At 48.8% G+C, this 23,714-nt stretch overlaps 1 protein-coding gene and 1 long non-coding RNA gene across 12 annotated transcripts; one reads left to right on the top strand and one right to left on the bottom strand.

Moving 5' to 3' along the window:
• Positions 1-406: 406 nt before the first annotated feature.
• PGGHG (protein-glucosylgalactosylhydroxylysine glucosidase) lies at positions 407-21,543 on the bottom strand. Of its 11 annotated transcripts, XM_066998742.1 has the most exons (17): positions 20,773-21,543; positions 17,417-19,585; positions 16,764-16,881; positions 16,426-16,617; positions 14,244-14,511; positions 12,882-13,092; positions 11,819-12,254; positions 10,637-10,756; positions 10,308-10,442; positions 9,862-9,973; positions 5,409-5,481; positions 4,770-4,906; positions 4,017-4,150; positions 3,657-3,752; positions 3,111-3,208; positions 773-987; positions 407-593 (listed from the first exon to the last, which is right to left on the bottom strand). In XM_066998742.1, the coding sequence occupies exons 4-17, from the start codon at positions 16,426-16,428 to the stop codon at positions 529-531; spliced, it is 2,103 nt and encodes a 700-aa protein (XP_066854843.1). In that variant the 5' UTR covers positions 16,429-16,617; positions 16,764-16,881; positions 17,417-19,585; positions 20,773-21,543; the 3' UTR covers positions 407-528. The 11 variants fall into 11 exon arrangements, with proteins under 11 accessions (XP_066854843.1, XP_066854844.1, XP_066854846.1 ...); XM_066998743.1 differs by lacking the exon at positions 16,764-16,881; XM_066998745.1 differs by lacking the exon at positions 17,417-19,585.
• On the top strand, positions 20,125-21,783 carry LOC125182927 (uncharacterized). The gene is made up of 2 exons (XR_007163763.2): positions 20,125-20,423; positions 21,543-21,783. It is a non-coding gene; the product is annotated as an uncharacterized lncRNA (long non-coding RNA).
• Positions 21,784-23,714: the final 1,931 nt, after the last annotated feature.

Below are 23,714 nucleotides of genomic sequence, written 5' to 3'. Positions count from 1 at the left end.
ACACCAGAGGTAAAGTGATCCTCCTCTTTCTGCTGGCTGCTGCTGTGGATTGACGTGGCAAAGCAGCCATGGCTAGGCCTGCAAAACCCTTTGAGAAGCACAGCAGGAAGAGCACCCGCTGCTTTCTCAGGGTTTAGCATCTGCAGGCCGCTCAGGGAATGCGTTTCAAACTGAGCTCACACATTCCACCATTCTCCCCTCGTGCAAAGGACGTGGCTTTTAGGCTTGGTGTTGTCCCCTCTACTAAGCGAGAGATGGGGACGGCCTGGGAAGTGGGGACATGGGGCTCAGCGCCCCTGCTGTGGACAAGGATGCTCAGCTTCACTCAAAGAGCTGCTGCCAGCCCAGTGATGGTGAGTGCTCCACACACCTTCCCTGAGCCCAAAAACCAAAGCATACACAGTCCCACGGGGGCAAAAGTTTTATGGCACAGGCCAGAACACCACAAGGATGCCTCATGCTTCTTCCTCTGACATCTGCACTTCAGGATTTTAGTCCCCATCATGCAAAACCCAGATCAGCTAGGCTTTAATGCGCCTTGGTGGGTGACCTCTGAATCCATCCAGCTGCCGTGGGGAACGAGATGCTCTGCCCTGCAACAAAAACCAACATGCATGAGGCACGGGAACAGCTTCTCCCCACATTTTCTTCATTTATAGGAAAGTTGCCCAAGCAATGACTTCCTGAAGAGCTAGAGAGCAGGAAGTGCTGTTGGACAACTGCAAGGCCAGCACGCATAGTCACCCAGGGTCATGAAGGGTCGTGACCGTACCTTCACCCAGGGGAAACCGCTGCCCTGACTCCTCCAGCACTGCCTCCAGGGGCAGAGCGGGAGGGTCAAGGGGAGATTCAGTCACTTTAATCCTGATCTCTTCCTTGGTGATGGTGAACTTCAGTTTGTTCCCCAAGTAGGAGACACCGGTGACTTTCAACTTGTGGACGTCATCAGGACACGAGGGGTTGAAGAGAAGGCTGGTCTTTGTGATCCTGGAAAGGCAGGTGCAAGTCAGTCAAAGCAGCACCCCCTCATGTATCCCAGGGGCCCCTCCTCTTACTCCGTGCATTTTCAGGCAGAAAGACTCCTAGGTGCATCCCAAGGCTCTCTGGGCAAATCCCGAACACAACAACAAAGCATCTGGTGAAAAGCTACTGGGGCTGTGATTTCACAACCCAGCACCCTCTGGTGTTTCTGTCCCTCTTCCAGTTCCTCAGTTTTGGGTCTGTAGGTTGTATTTGAAAACAAACAAACAAAAACACAGCAGGATTATATTTTTTCCCCTCTCAGTTTCCCACTCCAGCTCAGGGGGTGACTTTATCAGCAGCTATGCTGGCAAAACTTCAGAAATGCCCTGCTCCAGAATGGGGAGGAGAACTGGGCACAGGAACAAGCAGTGGGCAGCAGAGTTGGATAGAGATGATAAACTGCCAAAATAACTCAGAATAAACTCATATGTGCTCTTTCACAGAAAGATAAAAATCAGGCCAACAGCTCGAATCCTTTCTCCAAAGCCTTATCCAAAGTCAAGCAGAGCCCATTTTTGTGTTTTGGCTTTGGACAAAAAAAAAAAAAAAAAAAGATAACAGTCACTAAATCTCTTACTGAAATATTGACTTGTGAGAGCTCTTGACCATGGTCTTGAGACCACTGAGAGGACTTGAGAGAGGCTCAAGAGCAGAAACAGCACACTTCTCCTATGCTGGAATACCAGACACACACGCCACCAGTCCTCAGCCTGAAATTAAATGCGGCTCATGGCCTGGGCCTGTGCTGCCCCGCTCACAGTGCTGCCTCCACAGAGGTACTCAGCAGCAGACCAATGTGCCAGCCAGCCATGCCTTACAACAGGCAAGGCAGGAGTGTGGTCTCAAGGACTACATCAATGTCATCGTGACATTTTTGGAAATTTGGCTCGAGCCCCAAAGCCTGTGGGTTGAGCCTATTGCAAGAGGGGCCCAAATCTGACACACACACAGCGTCTGAAGACCTTGAAGCTTTGCAAAAGCTGAGATTAAGGTTTTCAGCGAGGAATATAGTAGCTCACACCCAGCTCCACCAAGAGTCTGGTGGATTTCTCAGCAGATTCTGGCCACACACACACAGAGTAAAAACACAGTGCTAGAAGGCCTTGCTGGCAATCAAAAGACTTGCCAGTGTGATCCATCCTCAATTAAACTCTAAGAATACACTCCAGAGACTGCTGCTTCAGAGTTGAAACCACCAAGCTGCTTCAGATGTGAGAGGCAGGCTTGAAATTATATGAAGAGCTTAGTATGTTTTCTGAGGTATCTTAATACTGTGGCAATTCCAGCTGACCACTTTTCCTCCACAGAGTTGCAGTCCTGTGTGTGGACGGCAGATTACTTCAGAGGGGATGCAGAAGGACTTACACCTGTGTGTATGGCATCTCTCACTGGCAAGGCTGCTGTTAACCAGGCCGTCTACGACCCTCTGTACTAACTTCCTTTTCCACACAACTTCTGGGACTCAGCAGGAGACTTCCCTTCTCTTACATATACTATTTTTAGTCTTTTGGCATGAGAATAGCAAATACATTTCCCAGTCCCTTGCCATTTCAGCAGCGTCACCATCTCTCGCTACAGTGATATCCACCGTGGCCTTTGCAAAAAAAAAAAAAAACTCAAGCAAAAACAAACAAAAAATGGTGCAAAAGAAACAGGGAAAGAACTGCCTGCTTGAGACTCCCTTTCTACTCAGCAGAAAAACAGGGAAAGGAGAAAACAGCTTTGTGAAATAGCATTTTTGCTCACGATTACTTATCTCCTCCTTCCACCAAAAGGAGGTTAGGTCTTTACTCCTTTTGAAGCCAATGGCTTTATACACTGATGTAGCTGGAGGAGAAATGGATCAAAGCTCATCATTTCTGAAAACTCCACTTTGTTCTCCAGCAGTGACCAACTGTCCCCAGTGTCCACAGTTCATCAAGGATCATTAACCACTACCTGCCAAGAGCCATTGGCAGATGTTCTGGAATTTGCTAGATGCTTCAAGTTCTTTTCTTTTTCACAAGCAACAAGTTGCTCCAGCTAAATGCTAACATTTCAAGTCACTTGTTGGTTAGAAATTAGATAAGGCATAACATAGGTCTCACCTGAACCCTGTGTAACCAAAGAGGACAGCTTGCAAGAATCCACCCATCCCTGTCAAGAAGTTCACAGCTCCAGATCCATCTGAATTCTCCACCCAGATCTACTCCAGTATGAGGGGGAGGAGGGGAAAAAAAGTCAGTGGTTTCACTGGGACCCTTCATATAGTTGTGTGTGTTTGAATATGCTTACCATCACAGCCACATATTAGGAGTATTGCAACAGTCATATGCTGTTGCCCATCCCAGCATGAGATGGCCTTTAAAATACCACCATCTCCATTCCCTTTCCCACCCCTTAAAGGAAGAAGGAAGCCTGGGATGAGCAGGATACTGACCCCTGGCTTTGTATTGCTTGGTAGGAAGCAAGTTTTGCTGTTCTTTGGAAACATGCAGAGAGGAGACTGAATGTGCAAGCACCCAGCTCAATATGATAATCATCTAGTGACTGCAAGCACAGACAGCATAGAAGGGACCTACTTGGGGACACGCAAGATAGAAGCAAGAGACATTTGTCACATGGAAGCAGCGACAACACTCCACACAGCTGACCTTGAAGGGCTCTGTGATGTTGCTGAAACACTTGTTCAGTTGGCTCTGTGCTCTCTGCATCTCCTTCAGCTCCAGCCAGCCCACCGCAAACATGCTCTGCAGGAGGGAAAACTGTCCTTTTGCTGGCTGCTGTTTCCCCCAGGGGTGACTACACTGCAAAGCCTCCAGAGTGACACCATAACTAGCAACCTTCAGTGTAGATCCCTTTAGCACACATTTCTAGGTCCGAGATAACTGCCCGCGTTCTCTTATCGCTTAAAGTAGGTTTATGTCCATTGATATGGGCTGGCATTGACTAACTCAGCTAGGAATGACCACCTTGCAGATGAGAACTGCCTGAGACTTTGCCCCTCTCCTTACCCAGGTCATGGCTGGCCCATTCAGCTCGGTGACAGGTTCATACGTCTCCAGATCATTCCTCCGGACCTCAGGGCTCATGGGGTGCATCAGAGGGAATCCAAGCAAGACAACATCAGCTTGTTTCACACGCTCACCTGGGGAAAAGAGCCAAGAATCAGTCAGACCACATATGCCAGCTGGGAGTAATTGATTGTCTGTTTACTCATAAAGGGAATGAATCTGGTATACAGAATCTTAAACTTAGAACAACAGAAACCACATTGTGTTGGAAATGTTGTGGAACTGCAAGGAGGACAAGTCACTGCTGCCTTGCTAAAGGCAAATAAAATGTACAAAGGGGGCATTAAACTGAATGTGCACTTCCACACGAACTTTCACTGCTAGAGGTTGCTGGAATGGCAATACATCACACTTGACCTTGGAAGGACAGACCTCATTGCCAACACACGGGTTCATAGCCACCATGTCATCTGCAGCCCAGTATCCCATGCTCTCAAGGCCTCTTCCTACCCTCTGCGTACCTAAAATCCTTAGTTGTATGACCACAATAATGAAAAATGATCCACCAAGAAGCAGAAAAAACATCTACAAATCAGGATCCCCACACTGGCAACCCAAATTCTGCACTGAGAGAGCGAACGCTAGAGGTTTTTGCTTCAGCCAACCATTCAGGCACTGTCCCTGCCTCACTTGTGTGCTTCAAAAGAAAGAGCTCCAGCCAATTCAAAGGTCTGCTGCTGCCCCTCCACTCACCTGGGCTGTAACCATCGTACTCAGGATGATATTTCTTCTCCATATCAAAAGGCACTTTGACTTTGTTGGCACATTCCACCCACTCCTCTGGCACAGGGATCAAGAGGTCTTGAGCAATGTCAGCTGCAAAACGTAAGCTGAAAAGGAGCGAGGAACAATGTTTTATATCAGGCACAAGTGCCTGTGACCCCTTGGAGAGGGAAAAAGAAGGGAGGGAACACAAAAAACTAATTGAGCCATAACTCACTGCCAAAGAAGCAGGTGCTTAGAAAGAATATGGGTCAAAGTCTAAGCTCGGGGTAACAGCTTTCATTGCTGGAGCTGGGACTCCTTGTCTAGCTACATATATTTCCAGCTGGCTAATTGTCTAAACATCCCACACAATGCAGGGAGATGAAAAACTTGTCAAATGCCTCTGTCTAATGCATATACCTGAAGGGTCAGGTGAACTGCCAGGGGAGCATTTACCTCCTTCCACCGACTGCAAACAAAGGCAAAGGAGACCAGCTCAGACAGAGGTATGCAAAGAGAGGAAAGGTGTGCAGCATGTGGGAGACTTGCTGTCTCCTACCCCTGCCAGACAGCCAGGCAGAAGAGAAGAAAATTGGCCCAGTGCCTTAACCAAAGCATGCGTGTTACCTCCGCCGGGCCAAGGCATTGGTGTAAGCAGAGTTATCAACCTGGTAGTGATATTCATCTGGGGGCATGACACCTGGAGGGAGAGAAAGGGTACACTTCATACTGCAGCACACCCAAGGTTTGCCATGGCTCTGTGCCCCTCCTCAGGGAGCTGGCACAAGAAAGGGAACCCCTCCATTGCACTGATGCCTGCTCACATGACTAGTATGGTGGAAAAAATATTAATCCTTAAGATTTGAGAGGTCTAAGAAGTTTATCCTAATGAAAGGAGCACTCTTTTCAACCAAAATTTAGTAGTCCTGATTGTTTCTATCTCCCACTACTGAGCTAATACTGGATGTGCTGCTCCTATGGGCCCTAAGGAGTCCATCCCTCCCAGAAATGGAAACTTGGTTTCATTAACATAGATGATTGTCCAACATCCATTCTTCCCAAGAATGTATTCCTGCCTTTTTAACATTACAATGATTTTCCTTATGTCCTTGAAACAGCATATAAGTGGGGCCTCTGCAACAACTGAGCAGAGAGCATGGAGGAAGAGATGCTGCCTGAGCATTCTCACTATGATAATCATTAATAAAACTACTAGAAACACCTGTCTTGAATTGTACCTGCATTATTGCATGCTTGGAGTCCTGATATTTCCTGACAGTAGGTGTTGCTTCCCTGTTTCTGGAAGTGACCTCAGTGCAATACTCAGTAGAGGGGAACATAAGTGGTGTTTGCATTTGCTGTGAAGGAGAAACACCCTATCTTACAGCTTTATGAGTTAGCCTTAATGATCCTTGTGGCTTCGTTCCAAGTCGGAATATTCTGTGATTTAGCTGAGAAAGTGCAGACTCTCAAGGTAACAGGCATCCTGAAGGTATTTCCCTTACTTCAGAGCTGAGACTTGTAGGCAAGGTGACCTTCAAGTCCTTAACTGGATATATTTCCCTAGTTACAAACTCAACTCCTTCCCTTGCTGATGTCCACTTTCCGAAAGAAAAGTGAAAATAGGCATTTCAAGTGCCTTCTTCTGGGACAACTTTTGGGACACTGGGGTTTAATACAAAGGATCTATTGGTCACAAGCTAACCTGCAGCACCTCCAGGGGCTTTTCTAGCTCTGATCACCCCAACTGCATTGAGATCCTTTAACTCTAACCCAGCCATCTCCTCCAGACCCTCTGCCAACAAACAGCTCTGCTTCACTTCTAGCTTTTCTTCGAGTCACTGGTGATGTGTGCTCGTTCAACATAACATGCTTCAGCAGGATTGCTGCCTGTGGAGGCACCCTTTGTCCTACCAGACATATCAGTGGTTGTACTTAGTTGGCACCAACACCAGGAGACCTTCAAGGAATTAACTCCTATAGGCTGCTGTCAGATTTAAACTCAGGTCTCGTTTAAAAAATAAATAAATAAATGTTGGCCTGGGTTGCCAAGTCATAGAATGACTCGGGTTGGAAGGGTTTGCATTCCATCTTTTTTTTATAAGCTCCCTTTAAGTATTTAAAAGCTGCAATGAGGTCACTCCGGAGCCCTCTCTTCTCCAGGCTGAAGATCCCCAGCTCTCTCAGCCTTTCTCCATAGGAGAGGTGCCCCTTGAGCATCTTTGTGGCCAGAGCAGAGGGGGACAATCCCCTCCCTGCCCTGCTGCCACCCCTCTGGTGATGCAGCCCAGAATGCAGGTGGCTGCCTGGGCTGCAGGCACACACTGCTGGGTCCTGCTGAGCTTTTTGTCCACCAGAATCCCCAGGTCCTTCTCTGCAGGGCTGCTCTCAGTGAGGTCTTCTCCCAGCCTGTGCTCATGTCTGGGATTGCCCCGACCCAGGTGCAGCACCTTGCACTTGGACTTGTTGAACCTCATTAAGTGGGCCCTCTTCTCAAGCTTGTCCAGGTCCCTTTGGATGGTATCCCTTCCTTCTGGTGTGTTGACTGCACCACTTAGCTTGGTGTCATCTGCAAACTCGCTAAGGGTGCACTCAATCCCACTGATAAAGATATTAAACATTTCTGGTCCCAAAACAGACCCCTGATGGACACCACTTGTCACTGGCCTGCACCTGGACATGGAGCCATTGACCACCACTCTCTGGGTGCAGCCACCCAGTCAATTCCTTATCCACTGAATGGTCCGTCCTTCAAATCCATCTCTCTCCAATCTGGAGATCAGGATGTCATGTGGGATTGTATCAAAGGCCTTACAGAAGTCCAGGTAGATGACATCAGCCTGTCTGTCCTTATCATCTGATGCAGTCACTGCATTGTAGAAGGCCACCAGGTTGGTCAGGCACAATTTGCCCTTGGTGAAGCCATGCTGGCTGTCTCGGATCACCTCCTTGCATGTGCCTTACCATTGCCTCCAGGAGCATCTGTTCCATGATCTCCCCAGGCACAGAGGTGAGGCTCACTGGTCTGTAGTTCCCCAGGCCCTCCTTTCTACCCTTTTAAAAATGAGAGTGATGTTTCCCTTCTTCCAGTCACCAGGGATTTCACCTGACTGCCAGGGCTTTTCAAATACGATGGGGAGAGGCTTGGCAACTCCTTTAGCCAATTCCTTCATGACCCTGCGATGCGTGGCACCGGGCCCCATAGACTTGTATGTGGGAAAGGAATTCACAGGTGGCTTCGCGCTGTTTCACACTTCCCTGAATTAGAGATAATGAGGAAACAAGCGGTAGAAACAAAAACTTGAGCAAGGTCGAGATAAAGTAAATTGGCTACACTGTTAAAAGATGAGCTTTGGGCAGTGGGCAACTGCTGGCTGGCTCGAGGCGCGTCTGAGGGTCTCTAACCAATTGTATGACAGACTCGGGCGCGTGGGGCTACAGGGTAAAGTATATGTAGTATATACAAGTTTCCTTATAAAGTTTCCTGCTTTCCCTGCTTGATTTCTTACACATGGGGGTAGAGAGCTCTTTCAAAGGAAAGCATCCTGAAAGAGCTGCCAGCTCCGATGAGCTCCTCTATTCCTAAGGACAGTGTTCCAGGGGATCTCATCCACTAGGCCTTTAAATAGCTGGAAGTTCCCTTTTCTAAAGTTCAGGGTCCTGACTTTGCCTTCTGCCAGGCCCATATTCCTCAAAATCATGAACTCAAGCAGGGTGTGGTTGCTGCAGCCCAGACTGCCTCCAGTCTTCACCTCTTTAATGAGTTCATCTGCACTGGTGAGCACTAGGTCCAGTAACGCCTCTCCTCTGGTTGGTTTTTCTAACACCTGGACCAGGAAGTTATCCTCAGTGCACTCCAGGAATCTCCTGGATTGCTTACAGCCCGCTGTGCAGCTTTCCCAGCAGATATCTAGGTGGTTGAAATCCGCCCCCACCATGAATGCCTGCAAGCACGATGCTGCTTGTAGCTGAAGGGCACGTCCACAGGCTCCCCTTGATCAGGCAGCCTATAGTAAACCCCAGCCGCGAGGTGTCCTTTATTGGTCCGGTCCTTAACTTTTACCCACAAGCTCTCAACCTGTCCGTGGCTGTTTCTCAGAGGCAGCTTTTCACTGTTGAGCCGTTTCTTATAGAATCATAGAATATCTGAGTTGCAAGGGACCCACCAGGATCATCGAGTCCAACTCCTGTGTCCCCAAAGGGCCACTGAAAATATAGATAGATAGATAGATATAGATATATCAGACCATGTGTCTGAGAGCATTTTCCAAATGCTTCTTGAACTCTGGCAGGCTCAGTGCTATGAGCCACTTCCCTGGGGGAGCCTGTCCCAGTGCCTGACCACCCTCTTGGTGAAAAACCTTTTCCTGAAATCCAACCTGAATACTTAACATAGGCAAGGAAGGAGGGGTAGGAGTGCTGCCCTCCATCTCTTCTGAAGCCCTTCTTGTAACCCTCTTTTCCAGTGTTCCTGTTATGTGATCCATCCCACCACATTTCCATGATAGCAATTAAGTAATGGTTTTCTAATTGCCCTGTGGTTTCCAACTCCTCCTGCTTGTTTACCATGCTGAGTGCACTGGTGTAGAGGCACTTCAGCTGGGCCATCTGCCACATCACCTTTTTAGAGGAGTCCTTCCCCAATTCCTTTGGGACAATTCACAAGCATTTCCCTGCTGTTTCCTAAAGCAACAATGTACCCAGGTTCACTTCCATCACACAGAGGTACATTCCCGTTCCCTGCTGAATCTCTCTCCTTCCTCTCTAAAGCCCTCGTACCCTATTTTCCAAAGAGTCGCCAGTCACACCATCAGACCTCAAACATGCTTGTCGCATCAACTGATATTGCAATGGAAGGAGACGCTGAGGGGTGTCCTGTGAGCAGCAAGGGGCTGAGAGGAAAACAACTGGCCCTGTGCCACTGAAAGAGCTTGGCATCTTGCCACGTGGATACAGACAGGGATAATAGGGCAGGAGGCTATAGAACGCATGCACTCCCACCCAGGTCTGGCTGGAGGGGCTCTGAGCCTCTCTTTGCAAAGCCCTTCCCCACAAACAGGCCTGGCAGTTGCAGAAGTACCTCTGATGTGGTAGCATTGCTCCTCCTCGCTCCACACCATCCTGCTGCACCAGTACTGAGCCACGGCCACCACCAGCTTCCATCCTCCATCCTCCCTGAACAACTTCTGGTCCTGGAAGGAGCCAAAGCCAGAGAAAAACAGGGGCGGGGAAGCATGAGGGAAATTCAGACAGGCCTAGACTCAGCAGAAGGAAAGGAGATATAAGAAAATGCACAGAGCAGGGGAAAAAGGCAGAAAACTGGCCTGAATTGAGCCAATAGGATGCTGAGCCACCCTTGAGGAGCAAGATTGGGAGGAGGAGACGAAGAAAGGATCCCAGAGTGCTACTGGCAGTTCCGACAGGAGCAGATAACTGCAGAGTTTCTCTGAGAAGGGACAGCGACAGTCATCAGATGCCCTGCAGGCCTCACCACCAGGCCCTCCGCGTGGCACACGCTCCCTTTACCTGCGTGGTGTAATAATACTGCTCAAAGGCCATCAAAACATCCCCAGTGATGTGAATTTCTTGGGCTCCATAGATGTCCTCAGGACAGACCTCCTGGCCAGTGGCTGCACTCTCCCACGGGAACTTAGCACCCTGCTGGGAGAAGACACCCATGGAGCGGCAAAACACAACCTCTCCTGACACTCTTCCCTGTTTACAACCTGCAGGCAAAGCCCAGCTCACAGCCTCTGGCTAAAGATAGAGCCATAGAGGAAGAAGAAAGTCGAACTGTCCTGCTGGGTGACGCTGGTGGGGCTGCACTGTCCCCAGCCCAACAGCCCTGTCCCCACCTTGTAGCCTTGCTCCTCCGCGTTGCGTAAGGCTCCTTCCAGCATGCGAATTCGGTACTCCAGAATGGCTCGGGCAGCCTCAGGGTAAAACAGCAGGATGTTCGGGAACACCCAGGTGTCCTGAAAACATCCGAGCAAAGCAAGGTGGTGAAACTGGCTGGTTGGGCACCCAGCTGCTCCCACCAGTTCAAGTCCACCCCCAGTCCTGAGTGCTCTGACCATGACTTTGCTGCTGCTTAAAGGTGCTGTCACATTGGCTCACTAAAAGGCATAAATCCACAAAGGTCTGTTTCTGCCCTCAAAAGTGCATCTAGGCACCCATACCTGGTACCTTGCTAGGATAATCTCAGCGGGACCCTCAGCATGCAAAAAAGGAGAGGCAGGAGTCCTCCAAAAAGCCAAAGGCTCTGGGGTGGGTCAAAAACAAGGCCCACAGGACTAAAAAGCCTTTGCCCGTTTGAAAGACCAGGCTGGGTTCAGCACAGGGGGCTCAGCACCATCTAGCCGTGTTTCTCGCTCACATTATGCGTTAAATATTCAACTGCAGAGCTGCGTGCTCATTCAGTGCAGCTGCCTCCAAGGGCAGCTCTGAGCCTCTGGTTAGGACAAAGCTGCCCGGATGGACTGGTTTGCTGAGTACACACCAAACCTACGCTGAAAAGCTGAAAACATAGAAAACGCTTGCTTTTTCAATAGTTACCTCAAGCACAATAGGGTTTGCTGATGCCACCAAAGCTGTGAGGATTTCAGGCAGGTTTCAGCTCGTTTCAAACTTGTTTCCCGTATGTCAGTGGCCTTGCTTTAAACTAGACACTGAAGTTCCCTTTGCTTTGGCCTCTCTTGGGTGAGCGACCTATCTTAGCATGGGGAAGAGAGCTGCCCTGCTGTGGGATCCCTCTTGGCCTCTCACCCCCACTGTCTACACACCAACACCAGCCTTCTGGCTTGGCTTTAGGCAATAAACTTTTGAGTTAGAGGAGATAACTAACATGAGTAATGCCTAGGATGGAGCTGAGCCTCACTAGTTGTTAGCGAAGGAGAAGCAGGATGCTCTTCTACAAGAGGCTGGTGCCAAGATACCCCTACTGCCAGCAAGGAGGAGAGCAACCTCACACCGAGTTTCCTCCATCCCAGTTGCTGCTCAAAGCCCCAAGGTGAACCAATAGCACAGCTTCAACCCACCTGGTCCCAGAAGACGTGCCCCCAGTAGTCCTCACCCCGGGTGCCGTTGGACAAGCCACCAGGGCTGATGCCGTGGAATAGGAAACCCGGGTTGTCCCGGGGAGGGATGGCGCTCAGCAGGTAATACAGACACCCGTAGAGGGCCTGTCTTAGAGGCAGAGGGCCATCCAGGTCGATGCAGCACCCTCGCCACAGCGCGTCCCAGGCGCGGGTGTGGGAGGAATAGAGGGAGCCAGAGGCAATGAGGGCCAGCCCCTCGCTGTAGCTCCTCTTCACCTCCTCTTCGCTTTCAGCCACAGCTGTCAGGAACTCCCAGGACTGCTCCCACTCCTCCCCACACAAGGTCAGGGCTTGTGGCACAGGAGTCCAGAGCATGTGAACAGTGGGCCGGGGTCCCCCCTCTACCTCGGGAACCAGCGTTGTCCCATAGACATAGCTGCAGGGGATGGCAAAAAAGTAAGGGAAAAGTTAGAGCAGAGCCGAAGTGCAAATCAACCCACACAGGGTGAACCATCAGCTGAATTTTTCCCCTGTTCCCACCTAGGATAGAAGCTCCCTTGTCCCCATACTTCAGCTCAGCTGCAGTCCCAGTTCCAAACTGTAGAAGACTGAGATTCATCACAACTCTCTCATGGGTTCTCCAGCCCCATCAAGCCATTTTTAGAGCTTATCTCCTCCGAGCTCACCATCTTCCCCAAACTCATTTCTTTGTAATCACATATAGTCCCTGTGGCCTCTGATGCTCTTGTGTGTCAGCGTAGGTAATAATTTTGGCATTGCAACTAATAAAAGTGTTTCTATATATTTTATATATAATAAAAAAATAGATATATGTGTGCGTGTGTGTGTATATTTATATATGTATATGTATGTATGTGTATATATATAAATATTTTTCATTCCTGTCAGGAAGAAGTAAATCTGCACAAGCCTCAATAATACTTATAATTTCAGTCTAACTCTAGCCTTATTTTTTCAGTTTTCTATCTGGGAACAAGGCAATGTGCTACAATCTACGAAGGATTTGTTCCAGGCCAGGCTCCTGCCTGCGATGCAAACTCACTGTGCTCCCTGGAAGTCCAGTCCTTGGTACAGGTCCAAGTCCTGGCTCTTTGGCACAAAAGGAGTCCGGAGCTCCACCGTGATGGGTTGGCCGGTGTGAGCTGACCGCCGGATGGTGATGCTGAAGGCCATCAAGTGAACAAGGGAATGGTGAGCGTAGATTTGATGGGTGGCTGTATAACTGGTTGACTGAAGCACGTGGCTGAAGGTTCCTGTAAGCACAAAGAGTCAGCCTTTTTAGCTGCCAGGTCCTGATGTTCTGCCCCAGACTAACATTTCTCTCTTATTTACTGGTTCCTATTGGCAAAGGAACAACCTTTCCCAGATCCAGGCCAGAACACAGGTTTTGACTGGACAACACTGTTAAAACACTAAATCTGACCAAGCTAGTGAGGAATGGATTCGTAATATTTTTTTTTTTTTTTTTTTTTTTTACCAGCTTTCACCATTAAACAGTCTTTACTGAGCCTGGCTCCAGCAGGGGTTGAGATATAATCTGAAAATCGCCTGCTTTTATTCTCCACTTATTCCAAAGCAACTTCATAAGAGTAACGTAGGAGTTGGACTAGATGATCCTTATGGGTCCCTTCCAACTCGGGATATTCTATGATTCTATGAATGTGGGAAAGGCAAGTCTTCTGCATGTCTTCCATGCCTGAATGAAAGTGCCCCTTTCATTCAGTAAATACCTCTACTTAGAGAAGAACTGCTTCTGAAAATAAATGAATTTAGTACTCTGTACAGCTAAATCCTGAAATCTGCAAAATGAGCACTCGCAGAGGGATCAGCAAAAAAAACCCTCCTCACCTTTCTTCCAACTACACTTTCTGATGTATGACACCAAGGTCAGAGCTGGCTGCTGTCCAAAGACACAAGCAAACAATGCCATATCCATTTCTGGCTCCTTTACAAGCACGCTGTGGGGTTCACTTAACAACCATTAGCTGCCTCCAAAATAAATGCCTGCACCTGAACCAAATGGTTAGACACCTACGACAGTCAGTGAAATCAGGGATACGATTCATCTCATATCTTTATAACATTTGAACTGATTGATCAAATCTCCTTTACCAACAAAACTACGTATCTGTTCTGCACAAAAACTCCAGCACTGGCTGCACCTAAAGCAATGAATTCCACTGCTGGGGTGGAGCTGACATCCTTCACAGACCTATTTGGTACACACTGAGTCATCCCACGGGTGAGCGGAGAGAAGAAAGAGGTGACCTCCTGGAAGAGGCAAGGAGGCTTAACTTCTAGAAGAGGGTGGCCAGCAGTCAGAGAGAAAGAGCAAAGGGCTCACACTGCAGGTAGGAAAGGAAGTTGCAGGACAGAAACACCTTCTCTGTGCTTTGCTCTTTACCTGTCTGGGTGTTCAGGCTGAAGGTCTCAGCCAGGCTGTCTGCACCAGGCACAGTCATTCTCACGCTGAGGGGGCTGGGGACATCAGCACGGTGCGTGTCGCCCACCGCTCCGTTGTACACCCCATTGACGTGGAGGATGTCACGGTACACACGGGTGCCGAGGTACGCGTTGGTCACCGTAGCAAGAAGACGCTGGTCTGAGGGCAAACAAGTGGTGGTGAACACAGCAGGGTCCTCCTTGCCGTCAGTCATTTTTACCAGCCCAAACTACGGAACAAAAATAAAAAAAGGTAAAAGTCAGAGAAAAGGGCTGGACAGTGCAATCCCAACACAGACAAAGTTGGTGCATGGCTGAGTGTGGTTGTGGAGGATGTCAGCTGAAAACGGTGGCTGCAAATTGCCCCTCTTTGTACAACCTTCCTGCTCATCTGCCTCCAGCCTCACTACATTCCTCGGGTCTCTATTTCCTTTATTTTCCCCTCTGATCACCGCCAGCACCTCTAAGCCACGGTTTTCCTCCATCCCAGCACCTCAGGTGAGTCAGCTCCACGCAGGCTCATTTCCTCCTGTATAGCTTCCTTTTTGGCAGACATCTCCCAGCCAGGCAGGACAGTTTCTTTAGCTTACCCAGATCTTGCGTGCTCATTGCTTTTGTCACTTCTCCAATTTTTCCCCTTTCACTTCCCTTTCTATGCTAGTATCTCACCACTTTCTCCCAATACATCACATAACTATTTTCCTCTTCCTTCCTCATCCTCCCAACATTATTCCGCAACATTACTGAATGTTCTTTTATTCTTTATCCTCGTGGTACCTCCACACTTCCCTTCCCTCTTGCATCTCTAGTTTCACTTCTATTACTGGCTTGCTGGGGAAGGAACATTTTATTTATTTTTTTTTATATACATACATATGCACATATAAAGAGAATATTGCAAAAGTGAGTTGAACCTGGTGCCTCGCAGCATTAGGCACTGCATTAATATAAAAAAATGATAGAACTGGAGCACGGACAGGCTCTCCAAGCAGAGGGGGGACACCAGCTCTGGGCAGTACCCGAAAGCTGTCCCCACAGACTGCCGCGCTTGGGGACAACTCAGTTGGCTCACATCAGGCAATGCCCGCGATCAAATCACAAGAAAAAACACTCCTCCTGCCTGCAGGGAGGGAGTTAAAAAAAAAAAAAAGGTGTGGGAAGCTCGGAGATTTGACCTTGCCTTTCATGTCAGGCTGTGCGCGGACTCTGACCACGCAGGCTGCTGCCGTGGGGCCCTGGTGGAGGGGGGACGACGGAAGTTGCCCAACTGAGATGGGAGGAAGGAAATAACTCCCTCCGCCCTTCCCCTTCCTTAAAAATAACCTGGTTGACACATAGGTATTTGCCTAGATAAGCTCACCGTCCGGTACACCAGGGACTGGGACTGCCTCGAGAACCAGGAAGGAGGGACCGAGACAAAAAAGCTGAAAGTTGTCCAAGAAATTTAGCAATGAGCACAGCCCTGGCAGACAGCCATCATCGTTCTCCATTGAGAGAGCAGCACAAAGACCTCTGCAGAAGGAATTGTGGCTGACAACTGCCCTTTGTCCCTAGCTGCAGTGTGACCCTTTTACTTGCCTGCTTTTGGAGATCCAGACTTCAGCTTTGTAACACATTCCAGCTTCCGTCCTTTGAACCGCTGCTGGCGCTGCAGCGTGTTTTTCTGGTGCAGAGCAGTCCCCACCCTGATTTTCTGTGCCACGAAGGCACTTCTAGTATTAATCCCCATTCCTCCCAGACCCCAACACCTTCTATTGTTTTTAAAACCCCGTCACACACGGAACACAAGGGTTTACTGAGCTGTCCTCAAAGATGCCCAGCTTACCTTCCGCTACAAGGTCAAACGTGCTTTCTTCCACGTGTTGAGCTCTACCTGCTAGGCTACATTACTTGATGCTACCCAAGCACGGAAGCACCTGTACAACCATGTCTCTGGGTAGCACCCAAACCCCAATTCCAGCTTGCTGATGCAGATAAGCCATGGCCTCAATGCACCAAAGCCCCTGCTTTGGCGGAGTAGCCGCCTGTCTCCATCAGAGACTGCTTTGAGACAGCCAGAAGCCACGGCGCTGCACAGACATCCTCTATGGCCCAGACCATGACTACTCATTTCCCTGCAGATCTTTCCAGAGCTATGTTCTTACCATCTCATGTCACAGTCCGGCTTTATACACGAGCAGAAAAACAGATCTTGCAATTGCCAGCTGCAGTGGCCAAATTCATCCCATGTGTCCTGCAGCAAAGGGAGATGGCTGCTCCTCTGCAGACACGCTTGTGCTCTCCATCAAACGTGGCAGCCACAGGAAGGCACAGAAGCATCATGTTGCTGACCTAGGCTTAGGAAGTGGGGGCATTAAGGGGAGGGAAGAAAGAAAGAAACAGGAAGTTACTGTAGATCTAAATGCAAATTTCTCCCTGGATCCCAAATGTGCCTCCAGTTCATTTGTCAATGCCCACCAGAAGATGGAGGTCCCAGATCTACCTCTTATTTGATTCGGTGTCTCTTCTCTCTGAGTCTGATCCTGCTCCCTTTCCCTCACCTTGTCTCCAAGGTCAGCCCAGGCATGGGGCAATCTCAGCTTTTGTTAGCCTTCACGTTCCTGCGAGCAAGAATATCATCAAGGCTCCCTGCTCAACCAAACCGAGCACTGCCTCTGTCCCTGATGCAGGGGAGCACTGCGTCAGCAGCTTGCCTGGCACCTGAAACACAGTCCTGCCATGCTACGGCTGCTGGAAAGCTTTGAGCTGATTACGGGAGAACATAAAAATAATCCACCCTACACCAATGTGAGCAATATAGGTAAATGTGTAGGGCAGCATCAATGCCAAAATGCTTTAAGGCCAAATCCTAGCCTCTACACAGATACCCTCTTTAGCCCGCACAATCCTTGGAAGGACAAAACCTCCTTTAGCCAAAAGATCTAAGGTCCATTCCTTGTGGATCAGTGGACACATGGAAAGCAGCATGGCCAGATGCTGTGACTCTTGTAGAAACCTACTGCCTCTGGCTCGGTGCTGAGAGAGGAGGATTATCTTACTGAACAATCCAGCATTTATGGGATAAATACCACACATCTGTTCTACTCTCTGTAAATCCACAGAAAAGCCAATGTCTGAATCAAGTAAAGCTGTTACCAGTGTGAAGAAAGCAAATCCTCCATCCAGAAGCTCTCCCAGGCAAGCGAAGACATTGCTTCTCTTTGCTCGCCGTGGCTCGGGGAAGATGAACACTCCTCACCACACCTTCCTGAGCAAGGCACTGTGAGTCACTTCAGATTTGTGACTCAAGTCTCCCACAAGCAGCACCAGAGAGAAGTGATAGTGACTGAGCCAGGAGGAACATGACCAGAAACCACACTGAAAGCATCACGTAAGCTTGCAAACAAAATAAAGGTAATGTTCCTTGTCCCACCTCTGGGTCCAATCATGCTAAACGGGGCTGAGGGGTTTTCCATGGGCACACGTGGTAACATGTCCTGAAGCAGACTTCCTGCTAGAAACTACCCAGGGAGGAAGGGGAAAGGAGAGGTGGAATATCAAGGGTGTATGAGTCAAGAACAAGGGCTGCTCTACAACTTCTTTAAGAGAAAAGGTAGAGGGGGGTCAAAGTGTCTCCTGTGTCAACTGCTCCAGGTACATGCATCTGCTGCTTCCATGAAAATTCACCAGCCTCTGAGAGACAAAGGTAGATGGTCCCTGGGTAATACAATTTGCATAGCAGAGCATTGCTGGACCAGTTCTATCGATATCTGAGGGATGCCTTGGAGAAATTCTGATGAGCAGCGAAGGTCTGAGCCCAACTACTAACATTTGTTAACAGCTCTGCTCTGCGTATTTAAGGATCTAAAGTCAAACCTCGCCGCAGGTAGCTTCATTTAGGCTTTTCTTTACTCTTCGATTCCAACAGCTGGTCTCAGGCAAGGGATGAGTCTGTGGCAGAGGTACATGAATCTAATCCACCATAGAGTACCCCAGGTGCTGCAGCTCGGACACCGTCAAGGCTTTCAATACAAGCATTTCCTTCAGCAGCTGCGAGTGCACGAGTGGAGAGCATTCACTCCTCCAGCCCACCCAACAGATAAGCATTGTTTTCTTTGCTTTGTTGAAGGAACATAAAAATACCCTTCTCAGAAAAATCCCTTTATCTCAGCAAGACCTGCTCTGACTCTGTCACAGCTTTTTCAAAGTTGATCTTGCTGTGACCAGAAAGCAGTGTTTCTAAAGACCCTTTCTTCATTGGCAAGATGACCACAATAAGACCCCTTATGCATCGGCACCATATGATTTTCTCCCAGATAAGTCAAGACAGACAAGTTTCTTTAAAAATTTGAAGGGAAATCTGTTAACCACAGCCATCCTTTGTCACCAGCTGTTCCTCCATCTTCTCAAAGGTTCAAAACTGGTATTTTTCCTTGGCTCCTGCTTGAAACAAAACTTGCAAGACTTCACTGCTCAGACAAGGTTATTCCCCTGCCATTTATAGGAAAACACAACCAAGGCTTTCCCAGCTGCCCCAGACCAACGTGGCCACTCTTGCTGTAATCCATGTTCATCCCAGCAATGCTCCTCAACATGAGTACTTGTCTCAGATGAGAAGATTGATCTACAGGAGCAAAAGAGGTTTCTCACCAAGGTTTTCAGAAAGGTACAGGAATGCTCCCCCCCTCCTTTGCACCCTAAAAAGCTGAGCGTGTGCGGACTGATTGAAGAAGGTGATGCGATGTCTGCTAATACAATTATGACTGAGGAGGAAAGTGAGTAGGCATGAGATATAAAGGGGGATTTCCTGGAGGTCAGAGGACTAAGAGTCTCCTTCCTTATCTCAACATGGAAGGTGTTTTGTGAAATTGCTCAGAAGAAAAACCCTTCGCTGCTAGAGGCTCCGCCACCTCCCCAGCTTCGTGACTGCTGCATAGAGAGATCACTGTCAGCGAGTTGGAAAAAAGTTCTGATGAGACAGGCGTCAAAGAGGAATCCTTTGGAAAGCCAGCTGCAAGCAGCAGATATAAGGTAAGAGGATTCTCTTACTGCTTTTAAATTTCTTCAGTCATCTTTCATCAACAAAAGTGTGCTTGGCCTGTCCTGGTCCACGCAGCTCACTGTGCCACTTGTAAGGTAAAAACCTGTGCCTTCCTGAGACAGCTGGTGCTCTGGGAGAAAGTCTCTGACCTTCTCAATATAATAATAAAAACCCAGTTTTACCCCAAAGAGGAGCCTGCTGCACACCGCAAAACCCCAGCAGCTGCCAGGAGAACAAGAGAGCATTCCCAATTCCGTACAAATCCCGATAATCCTTCTGTTTACCTGTTTTTAAGGGAGAGAAGAACAAAGCTGGGTTATTCAACGAAGCTGGCACGTGTTGAAGCAAAGGGGCCTGACTTGTCTCTCTGACAAGTGCCTGCACATCGCAGGAATGAGACCCAGGCTTGCGGCTTTCAGCCACTTCTGCTATCGGGTTGAGGCAAGTAGGAAGTTGCTTCTGCAAACATCAGCCCAACCTGACCAAACAGCACCAACGAATCTGTCAGCGGCTCCAACAGTCCGTGGCTTGCAGGACAGATCATAATACCACGTAAGGCCTGTATGTGCTTGGTTTGGAGCCTGTACATCCACTGAGCTACAAAGGGAAGACGGAGAAGCCAAGCAGCCATTGCTGGTTCAGGACAAGCAAGGGTTGGCCATCACATCTGCAACGGCTTAAAGAATGTATGTTTTTTATGGGTCTTACAAATTTAAGAAAGTTCAAAATAAAAGGTTTGCCCTCCAGCAGGACTTTGCAGAGATGCCTTCCCTTGATGGTTGGGGCTGCTGTTTGTGGCGTGCAGGCAGAAGGTCAAACACTCCAGGGGGAGGAAAAAAGCAGCGAGCACTCGAGGAGAACCTTGACGCTTGCAGGTTTTCTGCTGCCACGCTCCCAGGAGAGCGGGCCCGGTGCCGAGGGGTGGCAGCAGGGGGGTGGCAGTGACGGGCCAGGCAGCTGCAGTCCGGCGGTGGCTGCAGCGAGGAGGGCAGCGCTCAGCCTGCCGCCGCCATGTGGGGCTTCCAGGGGGGCTCCCGGCTGCTGGCCACCATGCTGCGGGCACCACGGGTCCCCCGGGCGGGGGTCACCTCCAAACCACCTGAACACCCGATTTCTGCTGCTGTGAGTAGCTTACGGGGGGGTAAAAAAAATAAACGGGGGAGGGAGGTAGCTGGGGACGGCCTGGGCACTGGCATACAGACCCAACTTTTTGCTGGGAATTAAAGCAAGGTGGGGGGAGAGGTAGGAAGAAAGGTGCACATGCACACACCTCCTACCCCCTACCCCCCCAGCTCTTGCTTCCCTTTTATTTTGTCCATTCTGCACCCCACCCTCCTTTTAAGTCCCCTACAGCCCAGACTGCCCTCCATGGGCTGCTTGAAGGCCCCAGGCACCCCACCAATGCAGGGACAGCCCCATTCCCACCCCCTCCCCGTCCCATTTTTACTGCCATTTCCAAGGGGGCACTCACCCCCCAAAGCAGGTGTCCTGGGCAGGGAAGTTCTGCTGCCCCAGCAGAGCTGAGCTGTGTAGGTCCTTCCACTGTTCCTTCCTTTTGCAGTGGGGATGATTGCCCACCAAAACGGCAGCTGCTCCAGCTGCAGAGACCCTCCTGGGCTGGGTGAAAGGAGTTCAAAAAAAAAAAAAAAAGGAGCTTTATGCCAACAATCCTGGGTGGGTTTCACTGCCAGCCTTTGCTTGTGGAGTTTACCCCCAAGCTGCATTTCCAAGGTCTGCAATGAAGCGTTTCCAAGGTCTGAAGACTCTTCTCCAAGCCAAATAAGAAATAAAAGTGACAGCACAATGGGTTAAGTGCTGTGCTTGTGTGCCAAAAATAGCAGAGGCTGCTGCGCATTGCTCTTCCCGCCTCAAAGTCATTTGAAAGTCAGGCACAGCTGCTTCTGGAAACTGTGGGCCCAAGCCTGAGTCTCGCAGCCAACTGAAGGACACAGTCACGCTTCCCAGCAAAGTATCGTGACCAAGAAATACAGAGCAATAGAAACAGACCTAGAGAGCAGCCAACTTGGTCCGCTGTCGGTAGAAACTGCTGTGCTTACCCAAATCTCCTTTCCACAGGCCCAAAAGGTGTTCACCTGGCAGCCTGGAAAGGACAGGGAGTGCAGATGAGCGCACTCTGTTGCATTAGATGCAGCAGCATGCAATTGCCCCGGGGACCCCACGGGCATTGCAGCTGCTGTGCAGCCATCCCACTGATCCTTCTGGTCCTTCTCCCACCCGCAGGAGCAAGCCATCGCGCTAGCTGCGATGTTTACATGCTTCCTGGCACCAACAGCCTGGGTCTTGGCACACGTGGAGCACTACAAGAGCAGAGGAGATTAAGAAGTGGCCAGAACCACCTACACCCCCAGGAGCAGAAGTGCGAGCGAAGACAAGATCACAGAACAGATCTTCATCCGGGAAAGAATCCCGAGTTTGTTCATTAAAATTCATGTTTTTGCATTAAACACCGGGGTCTGTTGGCTTTGCTTGGTCCGTGTGCTTGTTGATAGGGGAATGAACCCGCAATCCCGTGCTGCTGGACAGCGTGCTGTCCTGGAGGCAGTGTTCCTTTCTAAGTTTGCAGCAGGCCCCGGGGATGCATGGTTTCCCACTTGAGCTTTTACCTAGTAGAGTTGCAGTGCAGCATAAGGCAGATACCGAGGAACTACTCAGCATGAACACAGAAGAAAAAAATTAAGTTGAACTCCTGACAAGAAAATGCTCAAAGGCTTTAAACATCGCTTTAAAATACCACTTTGAAAGTGGTCTGCTGGCTGCTACACACCTGACTTCTTTTGATCCTGTGTGAAGACACACACACCAAACTTCCTAAGCCCTAGGAAAGCTGACAGCCAGCACTTGCTCCCACTCAGAAAGATCTAGAGAGCAAACCGTATTTCCAGACATCCTGAAAAAACTTCTGAAACTGCCACAATTCACTTGGACTACACATCTTTACACTCACTTCAGAAGCTGCTCAAACATTTCTGTACAAACACTCCCCACAGTACAAGAGGGTTGTCAAAATATTCTCAGGGAAAAGACTCGAGTACTGCCTCAACAGCACTGCCTCAGCTTTTTGATATGCATCAAAAGTGATGGCAGCCCTCTGAGCTTGCTGCGCTGTTGGCACTGCCTTTACTCCCAACATGTAGCGACATGAGGCTGCTAAGGAAATTCTATTTTCGAGCCCTCTTCCTGTCTTTAGCTATGAGGTAAAGGGAAGATTTTCCTGACCAGAATGCACATTCCCCCAGCCTTCTCTTCTGAAGCCAGTAAGAGCAAGATCAGGAATGAGCTTTGGAAGATGCAACAAGGCGTGAGCTAGGGAAGTCAAATTGCATGAGACAGGAGGAGAAAACATCGCAACGTAGTTCAACAGCTCAGCTACGGGCAGAGCAGAACATTAAAGCTGATGGAATGGGCAGGGAAGATGCGGGTATTCAGAACTGAACCAAGAAATTTAGACAAAAACTAATAAGAGGCAGGAGGGTTGAGGGTGACCAGGTGTAGGGTTTGACAGTTTTACTTTTGCTGTTTTAAAAAAAGTTTAATTCTTCCTTGTCCAAGACATCTTTGCACTCGCATAGCAGCGTAGCGTCAGCCATGTGCTTTCTTTTTTGTTGCTGGTCTTAAACCCTGAAAGTCAAGACAGCAAACAAAAACAGCATACAAAGAATAAGAATTTCTATGCTAGTTTGAGTGACACAGAATATTCAATAACCAGAGAATCAAAATGCTAACCGAAGCTCTTGAATCACAGTAGTCCATCAAGCTAGCACTGTGAAGCAAAAACCATCCATGGATGCTTTGGCAGCAGTACTTAAAAAAATCCAGTTACACCCTCAGGAATTTATCCAAGTCATATGACTGCTCAATTTAAAGCTACTGTTATAAGTTTTAGTGTAGTTTGCTATTACTACTGTTCAATTATGTGTATTGTGCATCCAAATGGATACTTGGACATGGCCCCCAGTTCAGACCTGCATTTGTTTCAAAGATAACTGTGCACATCAAGACTTCCATCCTTACACAGACATCAGCAGTAGCAGAGTAAAACCATTACATTATGGAAAGCTTTTAAAGTCATTAAGAGGCAAAAGCAAAGAAACAAACCCAAAAAAAACACAACCTCATCTCAGGACTTATTCAGACCTTTTCAGTCACTTCTGCTTATTTGTCAAAAGATATCAGGAGTATAGCTTCCCAAAAAAGAGCAGAACTTGCCAATAAAGAACACATTTAAATAGTACTACGTACCATGCAAATTATACACTAATCCTGCTGGTGATTAGCGGACTGATTTAATCTGTATTGTTCTTGGAGAAAGGGGATTTGTAACATGAAACCTAGAAGGAAGCATATTCGTAAACAGAGCAGAGATCCAAATGCAAGTCAGAAAGAAGGCACAAC

This window comes from Anser cygnoides, chromosome 5 (assembly GCF_040182565.1).
Source record: "Anser cygnoides isolate HZ-2024a breed goose chromosome 5, Taihu_goose_T2T_genome, whole genome shotgun sequence".
Lineage (NCBI taxonomy): Eukaryota > Metazoa > Chordata > Aves > Anseriformes > Anatidae > Anser > Anser cygnoides.
This window is presented reverse-complemented; position numbering and strand designations above follow the sequence as displayed.